At 40.1% G+C, this 15182-nt stretch overlaps 1 protein-coding gene across 1 annotated transcript; it reads left to right on the forward strand.

The window, feature by feature from the left end:
* The first annotated feature begins 1426 nt into the window (after positions 1–1426).
* On the forward strand, positions 1427–11226 carry wt1b (WT1 transcription factor b). The gene is made up of 9 exons (XM_061710858.1): positions 1427–2276; positions 3723–3845; positions 5121–5217; positions 6892–6972; positions 7509–7611; positions 7713–7860; positions 7955–8044; positions 9943–10035; positions 10158–11226. The coding sequence occupies exons 1-9, from the start codon at positions 1880–1882 to the stop codon at positions 10277–10279; spliced, it is 1254 nt and encodes a 417-aa protein (XP_061566842.1). The 5' UTR covers positions 1427–1879; the 3' UTR covers positions 10280–11226.
* The last annotated feature ends 3956 nt before the right edge of the window (positions 11227–15182 follow it).

The raw sequence follows: 15182 nt of genomic DNA on the forward strand, positions 1-15182 counted from the left end.
GGTCTGCGTGTAGAATTGAATTGATCAATAAGAAAAAAAAAATCCTTCGAAGTTATTGCTGAATATTTGCTTACAGTCCTTGGATTCCAAAGAGAACATAAAAAGAAGTATGAGTTTCCAAAAGAAAAAAAAGGTTATTTTCTAGGAAATGCGAATAATCAGGTATAATTTGATAACCATAATAAATAAAGTACGTTACAACCATAAGCCCAGCATAAAGTTCACTTTCATAGTATTTTCTAATCAAAGATGCATTTACGACTAAAACTGTCTTGCGTTGTGTTTGTAACAGAGAAAATGAACATCTGCAGTAGTAAAGTGTTAAGATTTCTTTGGTGTCATTCCAGGTCAGCTGTAACTGGATGTTATAGTAGGGAAAAAATCTACCACTATTATCTGACACTAATGTAGCATGCTAGTTATTTTCTAAAAAACAAACATTGATTTGTTCCACATTGTAACCCTTGTAGCTTCTAATGAAAGGAGGAACCCAAGGGCTGTTCTGACAAATATTATATTGTTAAAAGATCCACAGCAGCTGTCTGGATTTTATAGCTACATAGAAGCGGCTGCATTCCTGTAGAGCTCCACTTTGAGCTAAGTTTGAGTTAAGGTCAAAACCCCTGTGTCTTTACACACACACACACACACACACACACACACACACACACACACACACACACACACACACACACACACACACACACACACACACACACACACACACACACACACACACACACACACACACACACACACACACACACACACACACACACACACACACACACAGCTCCCCCTCTCCTCTACTAATAAATAATTATCCTTTTGTGTGATGTGGCTTTGCTCCAAGGCCGTGCACTTCATGTGAGCTGCTTTTAGCAAAGCAGTCCAGGATGAAAATATTCAACACCAGTTTTATCCATGCTTGAATGCATTTTTATTTATTCTTAATAATTAATTATTAAGAGTACACTACACCAAGGATTGCTGTGTGAAAATGTATTGGGATAAAGAATCTTTAAAATTACGTCTGAGTTCTGAAAAAAATGTATTTTCTATTACATTTAAAAAAAGGGAAATCTTCTGACTCGCTGATTTTATACTTTTCTCATCCATTTTCCTTTTTTACTGTTGCTCCATCCTGTTAGAAACATGTTTTTAAACTGGAAATTGTACAAAAAAAAGAGGTGACTCAGAAATGACGTCTCATTTTAAACATCTGTGTGTGGGACTAAGTTCAAGAATATTATTTTCATAGATTTTAGAAATATGCTTTATGATACTTTGTAGAATCTAAAAAGTTTTTAATTTTAGCTTTTTCCATACCTACTCTAAACTGATATTTTACACTTTCCACCCAAACCCAACAAGAGCAACACTTCAACCTGAACAAAGAGGGAAGAGCAACACCCTCCCATGCAAATGTGATGCTCCTCAGATTCTGCTCGGATGTGCAGACCAAGCTGGCCACGGTCAAGAAAAGGAGTCATCCTCTTCTTGGCCTGTCTTGCTCCTCCCCCTGCTCTGAGTTATGCAGTATTTCAGCCTTCAGGAGAATAAGGAAAGCCAGACATTACAGAGCCAGAGCAACAAGACACTGTCAACCTCACAGGCTCTCAGTCACATCTTTTGACGATACCCTTGAAAGCTGGAAATTGTGCCTCCAGATTTTGGTCATTAGTCAGTTAATTTCATCCTCTACATCACATCAGCCACGAGGGCTGGCTCCTCCCACGTTGTGAGCACTCACGCTTGTTTCTGGAATATATGGCTCCGTGATCTTTGGTTGTCCAGGTAGAGTTTCTCCGTGTCTAAACGTATAATTCCCGGCCACGTCTTCTTCTGGACGACCATCTCATCTTGGACTGTCTCTCCAATGCTGACTGAACCGTATGGAGCCATGTCGGTGGGGTCAGACCTGTGTGACCTGACCCTCTTACCACCAGCGCCTCCCGTTGCCGGCTGTGGGATGTCTGTTGGCGGTGGCCAGTGGACCCAACTGCTGGACCTTCACCCCGGCTCTCCGTACGGCTCCCTGAACTCCCACCACTCCCTGATCAAGCAGGAGCCGGGCTGGGGGTCCCCCGACCCCTTGGAGGATCCTCACTGTGGACTCGGGGCCTTCACGGTGCACTTCTCCGGCCAGTTCTCAGGTTCAGGTCCCTGTCGGGTCAGCGCCTTCGGGGAGCCGACAGCAAGTCAGACACGGATGTTTTCCAACGGAGCCTACCTACCTGGCTGTGTGGACAGCTCCCCTGCACCCAGGAACCAGGGTAAGCATACCTATCAGCAGCACCCTGGTGTCTTCTCTACCTCTGGAAGAGTTGTCTTCATCGCTCAGCAGTTACAACCTCTGCGTCTCTGGAAACGTCCTGCTGAACATGCTTTTGATGTAACTCCATGTTTGTGTCCAGCAGTGTTGTGTCTGAGCAGGCTGCTGTGTGGCACTGGCTCATTCTGAATCACAACAACTGTTACTGTGACAATATCACCCACTTTTCTTGGGTCCACTTAACTCTAGTGCATTCACATTTATAAATGTACAGACATTTATAAAACAAAAAAAAAAGTTAATGACAGAATCATACGCTGTGAACAAATCTTAAATCTATCCAGAGAATTAAAAGTAACTTACGGTTATGAATCAGCGTAAATTTAATACATTGGCCTAATTTCGATCTTTGCTCAGTAAACACCTTTAAAAAGCCTTCCTTTTGTAGACGATGAGTTAAAAAAAAAATTCATTTCAGGTGGTGTACTGCTGTTAAATGAGAAAATTGCAGCGGTAAAAAATATATTTTTGTATGTTTTAATTTAGGATTCCCAAAGCAACATATGAGATTAAAAAAAAAGATAATTTAAATAGTTCAACTGAAAATTATAAGATTTACGTTTTGGGATTTTTTTAAATTCAGGACTTGTGAAAACCAAACAAGAAGAAGTTCAGCAGTTATTACCAGGACTCTTGGGATCACATGTAAATTGCCATTTCGTCATAAACATGAACTTTTTACCCTTACGATAAGGAGCGCTTGCGTGTCTTTAGGCCTACTACAGAGTTTTTTTTAACCCGCTGATGTAACTGCTGATGTGTTTCTCAGTGTTCACAACAGTAAGCACTGAGTCATTTTTCTAAGAAGCTTTTGCAACATCCCACGTAGGACTGACACTCAATATCACAGGCTGTTTGTGTGCTTGTAAAATAAACATCTCATTGACATGTGTGAGGCGATTATTAGCTTGTACTTTCATCTACGCTAAAATCCCTGCGGTAAAAAGGCCTTATTGTTCTCATTTGTGCAGGGTCTGTGTTTGAGTCAGACTAAATACAATTTATTACTCCTAAATGTTTTTTTAATCTTTTCTTTAGTGAGGATATTCTACAGTAGCTCATTCTCAGCCTGGCTGTGTGGTGTGCTTGCCAAATTTCTTTTTCCACCTGCCATAAATATTGCAACCACAAGGCAAAAGATCGATGGGGGGAAAAAGAATATGTTAAGAGCAAAGAGGATTTCATCCTGTGATGAATGTCCCTCTGTGGTAACACTGCCAGGGATTTAGAGTGACTTTCAGGGGGAAGTAGATAACCGAGAACAATCTGAAGACTTTTCAAGCCTCAGAATGTTACAGTCATTTGCTAGACGGTGATGTGTAATGACTCAGCCAGGCGGAATAAGATCAATGTATTTCCATTGCCTCGCTTATCGTTTGTCTCTCAGGTTATGGATCGGTGGGTTTCGACAGCAACCCCAGTTACGGTCACACACCATCTCACCATACCCCTCAGCTCTCCAGCCTCTCATTCAAGCACGAGGACGCGCTGTCACTGCCAAACAACATAGGTAACCGTCAGCGGCCTGACATGTTTTCACTGAACTGACACGCAGACGGGAAACCGTTGCGCCTCAGCGAGGTTATGTAGGGAACCCATCATTTGTCATATCACCAAAGTATCACTAATACCCACTTTCCATCATGTCCGTGTCTGTGTGCACACCCAGGTACACACGAACACAGCCTTGCTTAATGACTTTGCAAATGACAACTGGATGAAATAGCTTTAAATGACCTTGTTGAAATATATAAAACTGTCTGGGGACCTGTATACTTGATGAACCTGAAAAGCACCGCTGGGGTTTTTTTTAACAGGCTTTCTTGAAAAGAAGAGCTGTAAATACTATTAAAACTATCATTCATCATTCATTTGACAAATATACTATATCCACACGCCCCAATTGAAAATAGAACCATTGTTTATTTACACTTTTAGCAGTGGTGGACAGTAACGGAGTAAATGTACTTGAGTACTGTACTTAAGTACATATCCAGAGGATTTGTACTTTACTTGAGTATTAGATTTCTTTGGTACTTATTACTATTACTTGAATACATTTCCAAGACAAATATTTTTACTTTTACTCGAGTAAATTTCTAGGAAGGCTGAAAAGTACTCGTTACTTTCAGGTCTGCTCTTTTTTCTTCTTCCCTAAAGCTGGTTTCAAAGAGTTAATTCTCAGAAACAAGAGTTAAAAGATCCTTAAATTAATTTAGAAAAAATATAGTAATTTACTGATGTGGAAAATAAGAAATTTACTCTTACTCTTACTTTTACTTAAAGTAAATTTAAAAGCATTTACTTTTGGATACTTAAGTACCTTTAAAAGCAAGTACTTTTCTACTCTTACTCGAGTAATATTTTGACTGAGCTACTTTTACTTGTAACGGAGTAAATTTTGACCAGTAGTATTTGTACTTTTACTCAAGTACTGGGGTCGAGTACTCTGTCCACCTCTGATTTTTAGGAAATATGAAATCTCAAGAAAGACTATTTGCATCAACATGCAGCACAAAAAAGTAACCCAGTCATTGCTAAAGTAATCTGAGCAAACACATATGTTAGAGATGAACTACTGAATATTTGCAGGGTTTACTTTGTGTTCTCATACACTAAAAGTTAAACAAAACAAGAATCACAGATTTGCGTCTTTTCAGGGAAGAGTTCTGTTTAGACAAAGGTCACAATGTCACACTAAAGGAAAAAATATTGTAACTAATTGTTAAAATAAGTGGCAGCTGCTGGTTATTTCAAATCAACTCTTGTATTTTCTAATCTTCAGTGGACCAACAGTGCCCGGCCAATACCATGTTTAGCTGCTACAGTCCGCCAGAATCCTGCCCGAGCAGCCAGGCGCTGCTGCTGAGAAACTACAACAGGTAAGATTATTTCCCACTGCGAGTGCTTATATTTAACTCCCTCCACTTTGAATCCCCCTTCAGCACAATTCCACTCTTCCCCCTAACCTTAACTCCTCAAGTTCTCAAACTCCTCGCTCATCATCATTTGGGGTCAGATTCTTTCCACTGACACTCAGTAACATGTTTGCCTGTAATTTTTAGAAGTGTGAACTCTCTCTGATCCCACTCTGCATTCGCCTCTATGTTGTCTGGATAGTGAATCCGTATTTGTTCTGAGGTTAAGTGCTGCCCACTGGTGCTCAGCGGGCCAAAATAAACACAGAGTGATCTACTGCTGATGTGTCTAAGTCCACCCTGAGGAAAAATGAGGAGAAAAGTAAAAGAGACAAGTTCAGTGAAAGTGAGAGCTGTGTGAAGGGAGGGGGGTAGCTTAGAACTTGTTTTCCTTCCTGATGTAAAGCATCTCAAACAGTAAATTAGGATGAAATTCTTGAAATGCCGGCTCAAGATGTTGTTTGAGAAAAGGAACATGTGCAACCCAAATACTGGGACAGCAGTTGATAAGCAGAGGGGAAGACTGTGCTGCTGTTAGAGCTCATGGCATGAACTGGAAACCCTCAAGCAAACGTGCACATGCATGCACATGCTCATACACAGACAGTGTACGCATGTCAGATATCAGGGAGCCTTTCGGCAGTTTAACAGAGCTCAGAGCTGATTAGCGAGCCATCACGATCCTTCCCTCAAGGACTTCTCAAGGAATGTTGTCCAGAATTCCCCTGAAACTGTTTCCCGCCATTAATGATACGGAGGACAGAGTGATGTCATGAGCTGGTCCAGGGTGTACTAGGCACGGAGGAGTGTGTGTGTGTGTGTGTGTGTGTGTGTGTGTGTGTGTGTGTGTGTGTGTGTGTGTGTGTGTGTGTGTGTGTGTGTGTGTGTGTGTGTGTGTGTGTGTGTGTGTGTGTGTGTGTGTGTATTCAGCAGTAAGGTCTGCCAAGGTAAAGAATGGCTGAGTGCCTGTGATTTTTAATGAAGCTGGTGAAACGTGTGATCTGGGGACAGTGTCAATCAGTGAACTGTGAACCGTTCCCCTAATCGTAGCTTCTTCATTTTTCCTACAAGAAAAGAGAAATGAAGGAGGAATGCTCCAGAATCTAAATATTGCTTGTGATTTTTTACTTCAAGATTTTCCAAAAGTAACTCTAACACGGACAAAAACAACCAAAAACAAAAAAAAAAAAACGACACATACACATTTAATTTTAAGCTTAAGCCTATAAATCTGGATGTAACATATTTGACACATGAAGTTCTGAGACCTTCGTTTCGTTTAATTATGTATTCAAACAGGTTAAAACAAAAACAAAAAAATAATCAGAATACATAAAATGTATATACCGAAAAAAACAAAAAAAAAACCATAAGCAAAACAAAGCAAATTAAAGAGACAAATCTATATGTAGATAAATATTTCCTGTTTGAAAGGGTGTAGGATGAAGTTTCAAAAAACTTAATTTAAATATATAATAAACACAATATAATTTCATATGCCAGGCATTAAAGAGTTAAATACGCATTACCTGCGCATATTATGCTAATAAATGAATATATTTAGTTTCCCTTAAATGCCATAAATCAAATATTCTGGGGAATAATCTAATTTTCCTCAAATAATGTTCTTTTACTCAGTGATAACCTGTACCAAATGGCATCTCAGCTGGAGTGCGTCACATGGAACCAGATGAATTCCCTCGCATCATCCATTAAGAGGTGAGTCTTTATTATTTTTTATTTATTTTTAAATGAAATGCTGTGCTTTTCAGTTTTCAGTGTTAGTGCGGTCACACCGATGATGATGAGGAGGGTTTGAACAGATGGCTGTTGGCCTGCTGCCCAGGGAAAACAGGGCAGGAAGAGCTTAATCATGATTATGTTTAAAGCCTTTTACTTCTACCGTATGTAGACTGACTGACTGACTTGACTTTGACAAAAGAAGTTATTTCCACTTTCCAGATTTTATAACATAGACATTGATTGTATTGACTTTATCTGAGACAACACTGACAAACAACCCATCATCTTGAGTGGAAATCTTTGCAAAACCAAACAGTTTTATTACAATTTGGAAACTGAGAGAGAAATCTGATTTATTTCAGGTTACGTAACAATAAGCAGAGAAACATTTTTCCTTCGTTTTTTGCTCCCATCAGCTTAAAAAAGTGACTTATAATATTTTGAATATGTGGCAGCCCGTTGTTTTCTCCGTGGTTTAATTAATGGGCATTTCCTTCCTTGCTTGCCAACAGCCATGCAACCAGCTACGACAGTGACCCCACGGCCCCGACCCCACCCATGCTTGTAAGCGCCCAGTACCACATACACACACATGGTGTGGTCAGGGGACTCCAGGTTAGCCAGTTTCTGTTCATAGACACACAGAGACACACAATAAATAAATGAGATGTTAATATATCTCCTCTATGCTTTTTTTCCCCTTCACTTTATGAAAGGATATCAGACAGGTACCTGCTCTAACTCCTCCAGCTGTGAAGTCCTCAGAAGCCAGTGAGAAGCGTCCTTTTGTGTGTGCTTATCCTGGCTGCAGCAAGAGATATTTCAAACTGTCACATCTGCAGATGCACGGCAGGAAACACACAGGTGAGAGCAGAATAAGAGCTCCAGCACGTTCTCTGCTCAGACCCAAATGTGATGACGGTGGTGATGATGGTGCGACTGTGGGAATATGTTTCAGGGGAGAAGCCTTACCAGTGCGATGTCACAGAATGTGGCCGCAGATTCTCTCGCTCAGACCAGTTAAAGAGACACCAGCGCAGGCACACAGGTACAAAACATGATGTTTCTGACGCCACTGAGGCCACGACCTGTGAGTGTGCATCTGTATGTGTATGTGTGCTCCCTATTCGTTGTTCATTTCAATGAAACTGCTCAGAACAAGTATGTCACTACACTGCTAACTCCAAGCCTTTCTTATTTTTCTACTGCACATGTTTAGATTAGGATTAGGATATTAAATCAGTTGCAATCTTCTAATTCAGCACTAGATGTCACTAAACCTATACACCGCCCATTCAAATTATCTGGGAAATACAGTATGAGTGAAGAAAGAATCAGAACTAGAGAAGAAGAAGAGAAGAGAAGAATTATCTGCATTTGTTTTTGCGCTGTTGTTAAAGTCAGATGAGTATTTTCTGGTGGTGGGGAGGCTGCGTTATCGGAACCATGGATGATTATTTCTAAAATGCCGCCCACAGCCTTGATTCCCTCCCTAAAGCTTGTATTTCACTTCCTGTTTTTCTTTGAGACATTCGATCATCAATGTATTCAAATATACTGTTGCGGTACAGGATGTTGCAATTTCCTCCAGTGTATCAACAACACAACATGCAGAAACAGAAATGAACATATTGTCATCTAATTGAGGATATTTAACACTGGATCAGAACATCTGCAGGAACAACTTTTAGTCAAGTTAAACTTTGTAAAATAATAGTTTTATTTAGATTTTTGATATGTGGTTGTTGTTTTTTAATGAAATTTTTTTTTAAAACAGTTGATTTTTCTTTTTTATATTTATGTATTTAACATTTTTCAGGGGAGATTTCTTTTTTTTTTAAGACTTTTAATTTCTTCATAAACAAGGATACTGAATGTGAAAAAGCATCTTCATAATAACCATCTACAGTATGTTAAAATGACGTGGTGTATCATGTTTAGCTGGGTCATGGCACAAACATGTCAGTCCTGATGAATAATTGTTTAAAATCTGTTTTATAAAATGACTTATATTTTTTCCGAAAACCAATAATGTCCGGTTAAACTTTTAAACATGTTTAGTATGAAATTTTACCAGATATGACATCGATGGCTCTTTTTTACATGGCTTTCATTTTGTATTGCACATTTTCTGAATTATTCTTGTTATAAATATACCAGTGAGGTTTTACCTAACTGGCCTAACTGAATAAAACAATTCAAAAATGTGTAAATATAATAATCAGGCAGCACAATTCAGATTTCGGTGTTCGGAGTTATGTTTTGCTTCAGATTTCTTTTCTTTTTTCAGAATCAAATCACTTTTCTTCATTTAGAATAGAGGTCACACATTTCAATATATATTCAAGTTCACTACAGCAGATGTAAACCAGACTATAGTCTATATCTTGTTATAATGGAGTTATTGTATTTACAGTAAAAAGGCTAACTCGATATAGTTGAAATAGTGTTAGGTAGATTTAGTTAGTGAGCTCAAGCTGTCAATCTTAAATACCATATGTTGTGAATCTATTTAAATATTAAAAACACTTAAAATGATCTATAAGCAAGGCCTCCTCACCTACCATGTGATAAATGTGTAGGCCTTCATACTAAAGATACCAACTATAAAACTGATATAAGTTATCTGAACTGTGAGGGGAGCATGTATTTGTGTTATTTACTTTTTTTAAATGTGTGTGAGACATTAATTTCAAATGCTATCATATCATCTAATGGAAGAAACACAAACTCAGAACTTAAGGCATGGCAGTAGTGTCAAATTAGACAAGAACATTTTCTCAGAATAGAAAGTTTTTTATTTTGTAAACTCTCTCTCGGTAGTGCAGTGTGTAAATCAGTCAGTCTCAGATTGTTACTGCTTAATCTAATCTTACATTCAGACTTTTGGCTTGGCTCCCTGTCTGTTCTCATTAATGTCTCTGACGTCCTGTCATCTCTGTGTAGGAGTGAAGCCCTTTCAGTGTGAGACGTGTCAGAGAAAGTTCTCACGGTCAGATCATCTTAAGACGCACACTCGGACTCATACAGGTAAAACAAGTGCGTATACCTTTTATTTTCTTCTTCTTCATCCTTACGCCAGTTTTCGATGTGTAATTCATTTAAATTCAAACTAAAGCAATCCCTTCTCCTGTTTTTCCTCATTGTGCCCTCTTTGTCAGGTGAGAAGCCCTTTACCTGCCGCTGGTCCAACTGTCAGAAGAAGTTTGCCCGCTCTGACGAGCTGGTGCGCCACCACAGCATGCACCAGAGGAACCTGACCAAGCTGCAGCCTGCCATCTGAGCAACAAGACGAGGAGGAGGATGAGGAGGAAGGCAGCAATATGTTGTGCCAGCCAGCAGAGAAAGGCGCCTGGAGCCTGGAGCCTGGTCAGCATTTATGATGCCTTGGCAGAGTCACTGATGTGGTGCACAGCTGATGCCTGCCTCACTCAGATACACAATGTCAGGAGGAGAAACTCACTGAAGACACTCTGACGTAAAGACCCGCACCTCAACTAGCACTCTTTCTGATTATGTGACGTTAAAACTCACATTTTGGGAGGGCCGGACACTGCAGTCATTCTGAGCCCAGGAGGCCTTTTTTTCAATGCAAAATGAGGAAAACATTGACATACTATTTTTGTATGCTTGCACTGGCTTTGTTTTTATTTCAAAAAAACGATTTGATCTTGTAAATGTGCTGGAAGTTTCAAACTGGATGTAGGAATTTTACAGTTTGTTACTTTTTGTCCACAAAGTTGAGACTTTTTTCTTTGGAGAATGTTATCGTTTTAGCATTCTCAGTGTACATGACACTCACCAAACTCCTTTGTATATATGTGGTGCATTTTTTTATTTTATTTTTCTTACCAGGCAATCTTTTAGCATTTTATATATTCATTTTGGTTAATAAATTCTCGATTCACATTTTAAATCAAGGGTAAAAGTGTTTGCAGGTGTGCATGCTCTCGGATATAGAGGCAACGACAAGGCTACAAGCAAAAGGGGTGCAGGAGAGGGGAGAAACAATAAAACAGCCGACCTCCGTGACTGTTAGAAGATGCAAGTCTCGTCTTTCTAAGTCTTAGACACACATCTTTACTACCAGAAACATCTGGAACCCAGTAAATCTCATTAGAAAAGACTCATACCTGAGTGTCAGCAGACTGCCCCCCACCGACTACTCCTGAAACATACAGGACTGTCTCAGAAAATTAGAATATTTTGATAAAGTTCTTTATTTTCTGTAATGCAATTTAAAAAAAAAAATGTCATACATTCTGGATTCATTACAAATCAACTGAAATATTGCAAGACTTTTATTATTTTAATATTGCTGATTATGGCTTACAGTTTAAGATTAAGATTCCCAGAATATTCTAATTTTTTTAGATAGGATATTTGAGTTTTCTTAAGCTGTAAGCCATGATCAGCAATATTAAAATAATAAAAGGCTTGCAATATTTCAGTTGATTTGTAATGAATCCAGAATGTATGACATTTTTGTTTTTGTAATTGCATTACAGAAAATCACAATATTCTAATTTTCTGAGACAGTCCTGTACACATGCACGCACTCATGTTCCTATTGGAAATCACAGCCTCCAACTCAAAACAACCCCCTTACAGCTTTGGGCCACATGGCGGCAGTATCAGCCCGTTTGCTTCATCCTGATAGGACTGGAGCTTTGAGTGCTGGTTTCCTTCACAACTGATCATCAGCACACACTTCAGATCAGCCATGTTCACTTTTACACATGCTCTTAGTGGTGTTGAGTATCCCCAATATATATGGTAATGTACTGTAGATGAAAGTGAGAAACAAAAGGGCATGTTCGGAGTACGCCAGAGCCCATTAAATGTAAATGATGTGGATGGAGTTATGTGTCAGCTGGTGTTCAAGTCCATAAGAGGGGAAATCATTCAGCTGCTGTAGGTGTGTTAATAAAATATGATTCAATGTGGGTTTAAAGAGCACTTGCATAACTGAGCTAATTTTGTCATGAAACTGGAAAAGCAATGTAAACTTGCCCCCACGGGTTCTGTTTGCTTCCTAAAATACTTGTAGTGGTGCTTTTTTACACTCTTATGTCATAAGACAAATAGAAGCCTTTTTTTCCCTTAGAGAATAATATTAAAATCCATCCTTTCTCTAACATTTAAAATGATAAGTTTTGTCTCTGTGAATGGGAAAATGTTGTGCTCTTCAGGGGTTTTCCATTATTTTGGAGTCGAAATATGAGTCTGTTAACCTGTTTTTCATTGATACATATCATTAATAGGATAACTAGCAAGTATGAGTGGCTGCAGTTCTGTAGTTAAAAAAAAAAAAGGCATCAAAGTTTGAGCTCCACAACCCTGTTTTCTGGAAGTGCATCGTGGCAATAACACAAGACTTAAGAAAAACCGTTCTGGTTGCTTGTCAGACTATAAAATGCCACAGAAGTACATCTAGAGAAGCTAGATTCAACCAATTCACAGTTCACAAAAAATTGAGGGCGTCTGTTCCCTTCTGGCTTTTGACTCATAAAATAATTGGAGGAAGATTCAGTTCACTGACACTACTCGGGTGGTAGTATGATATGGGCCTGTTTTCTTGCATCTAAACCAGAATGGACATCATAAATGTAAGAATGAATTTGGATACATATACACATACAGTATATAGCAGGTAATTCTGAATTCAGGCAATTGTGAATACCATTTTCTGATCTGTAAACTCAGTGACATCACAAACTGAGTCCTGTAACTTCAACGACCATAAACACAAGTGATCCTACTTTTCCTTTGTTCAAAAAGTAGACACACCCCATGCTAAAAATCACATGTTAACAAACTTGTGCTTCTTACAAATATCAAGTATTGGATTTCTACTGATTTAGATTAAAAAAATGCAGAATTACAGAAAATTCTGAACTTCTACTGTAGCAGGTGAAAGGTCAACGGAAGTGCAGTTGGAGTACAATACGTGGTCACATTTGCAGTTCTTCTCTCATTTCCGCTTCAGACTTTTACACTTGGTGAGCTTATGAAGATTAAAATGCCTTTCTCCCATTTCGGGGTCGCAGACAGCTCACTTGATCCACTGATTCAGGTTGTTTTCCAATTCACATAATGGCTGTGAGGTACTATCTCTGTGATGTTCACTTTTTTTCCCCTGGTTCTTAATCTAATGCACTTTGATTAGGCAGGGCTTCTCTTTGTTCTCTCTCTGCAGGGGCGTCGGGAAGCGAAGGAGGATCAGAGGGACAGCGGAGTTGAACATTTTACTCACTTCAGTTCACTCTCAACAGCAAAGGCTGCGAGAAGCCTGAAGAGCTGATGCTTTAAACATCCTCAGTCATCGCTCCCATCATTATCAGACACATTCAAAGAGACGCCGACCTCAACCCCTGGACGGATTTACCTGATTAACTACAGTGTTTTATGAATGAAAACATTTCTAAGAAAATACTGCGGGAGGACGCACATCATCGGCTCGCTCCATCCCATCCCGTCCAATGTTACCTCCTTTCCTGAATGCTTGAACACACACACTCGCATGCATACACGCCACCAGATGCCCCCTCAGCTGTACTGCTGGCTGTTTGCCTTCGAGGGGTGTCAGCATGGGTAATCTCAGGTGACGTACACCTGGTAACGCACAGCCCAAGACATCTGTAAGACAGCAGGCCTGCTAGCTTCACGGCTTCTACATCCAAAGCCCAGTAACTGTTTCTTTTTGAAGTGCAATATGAGCTCACTCTCTCAGTAAAATACAAGAAAACAACTTTATTTCCTACAAACAAGTTTGAAAAAACATCGTATTTGCTTCACATTAAACAAAGAGGGATTTGTTTTTTTTTTATTTCTTGATTTTTAGAAAGAGTTTCTACTTTATATGTCATTCAGCTAAGCTTTTATGATTCTTTGGGCTAAAAAGGCATTTTTCAACCTCTGGTAGCTGGAAAGGTCAGTGCACATGTAGTACACAGGGGCCTGCGTGAGCCTCCAGGGACCGTTAACAAGGTCAAGGCCCTTGAGAGGAAACTTCACAGAAATACAAAGAGGCCTGCATGCAAAAACAATACTGTGCCAACAGGAGGCGCTGTCAGAGACTGTTTGCATGTGAAGTGAAGCATGTTCTTAGTTCTATTCCCAGACAGCATTCATCCTCCCCTCGGGCGAGCTGTCTTGTGCAGCGCTGCTGTTTTGCGGTCTGAGGGGCCTTGGGGTTCTTGGGGGATATTCCCTGTGGTATCGCAGGGAGCCTGAGGGGCTGCAGTGTGCAGGGGCTTTGGGAATGCAGAAGCCTTGGGGGCCTGGAGCTCAGATGGGGCCTAGAGGGTAAACTTTTTCACTCGGGGAGTAGAGATAGAGCAGATACAGAAAGACAGTGAGGGGAAAACACCTTGAAGAGGAGACTGTCAGATACGGAGGCAGCAGCCGTAAAAGATCCCACGAGGGCACACAGACACAAAGCACAAGCGCATACTCCCAACTCAAAACAGAGACATATTCTCCTCCCTCCTCAAATATTCTTCCTCTCCTCTTTCCCCTTTTTCTTGCTGTTTCCTGTCTTCCACGCGAGGATATTAATTCCTAACAGGATTAGATGTTTCTCTATCATGTGAGATGCAAGATCACAAACCAAGTCAAGCTCCCCGGGGAACCGTGGGTTTGGAAAAGGCCTCATCTCCTCACTCCTCCCCTCCATCCCAAAGGTATCCAGACGCGGGAACGGGAGAGAGAGAACCCGAGAAAGAGGGAGACAGACGTTGACAAATGGAGCGAGAGAACCATTTTGTCCAAAGATATCAAATCTCACAGGGACAGCGATGTCTCCACCCTCTGTGTCATGGACTCCAAAAACAATTCATCTGTGTGCAGCTCGGCTTGTCTTTTAATTAAAACTTGTGAAGTTTCTCACTGTAAATCACAGAAAATATGCAGCGGCCTTGCCAGAATGAGTGGGTGACTGAAGCTGTTGGAAAGTGATTTTGAGTCGTCTTGACCTGCAGCCCAAAGGGCTCCCGTTTCTCTGGAGGCAGTTACAATTAGTTACCAACTCACTAAGTTTATGGTTCCTAAATTGAAACGTACGGCTCTTTAAAGCCTCCTCTCTAATTGTGTAGTCATTAATGGGCGATTTCTTATCTACACTGTGTTGATGGCGCATAAAAACTCATGATGATGGATGAGCAGAAAGTGCTCTGCTTAAGAGG

This window comes from Cololabis saira, chromosome 2 (genome assembly GCF_033807715.1).
Source record: "Cololabis saira isolate AMF1-May2022 chromosome 2, fColSai1.1, whole genome shotgun sequence".
Classification (NCBI taxonomy): Eukaryota; Metazoa; Chordata; class Actinopteri; order Beloniformes; family Belonidae; genus Cololabis; species Cololabis saira.

Excerpts from the sequence above, each read along its gene's own strand:
- wt1b (XM_061710858.1), top strand. The coding sequence starts at position 1,880 with ATGCTGACTGAACCGTATGGAGCCATGTCGGTGGGGTCAGACCTGTGT. Across the intron at positions 7,612-7,712 it reads GTGTGGTCAGGGGACTCCAG|GATATCAGACAGGTACCTGC; the intron begins GTTAGCCAGTTT and ends ACTTTATGAAAG. Across the intron at positions 8,045-9,942 it reads ACACCAGCGCAGGCACACAG|GAGTGAAGCCCTTTCAGTGT; the intron begins GTACAAAACATG and ends ATCTCTGTGTAG.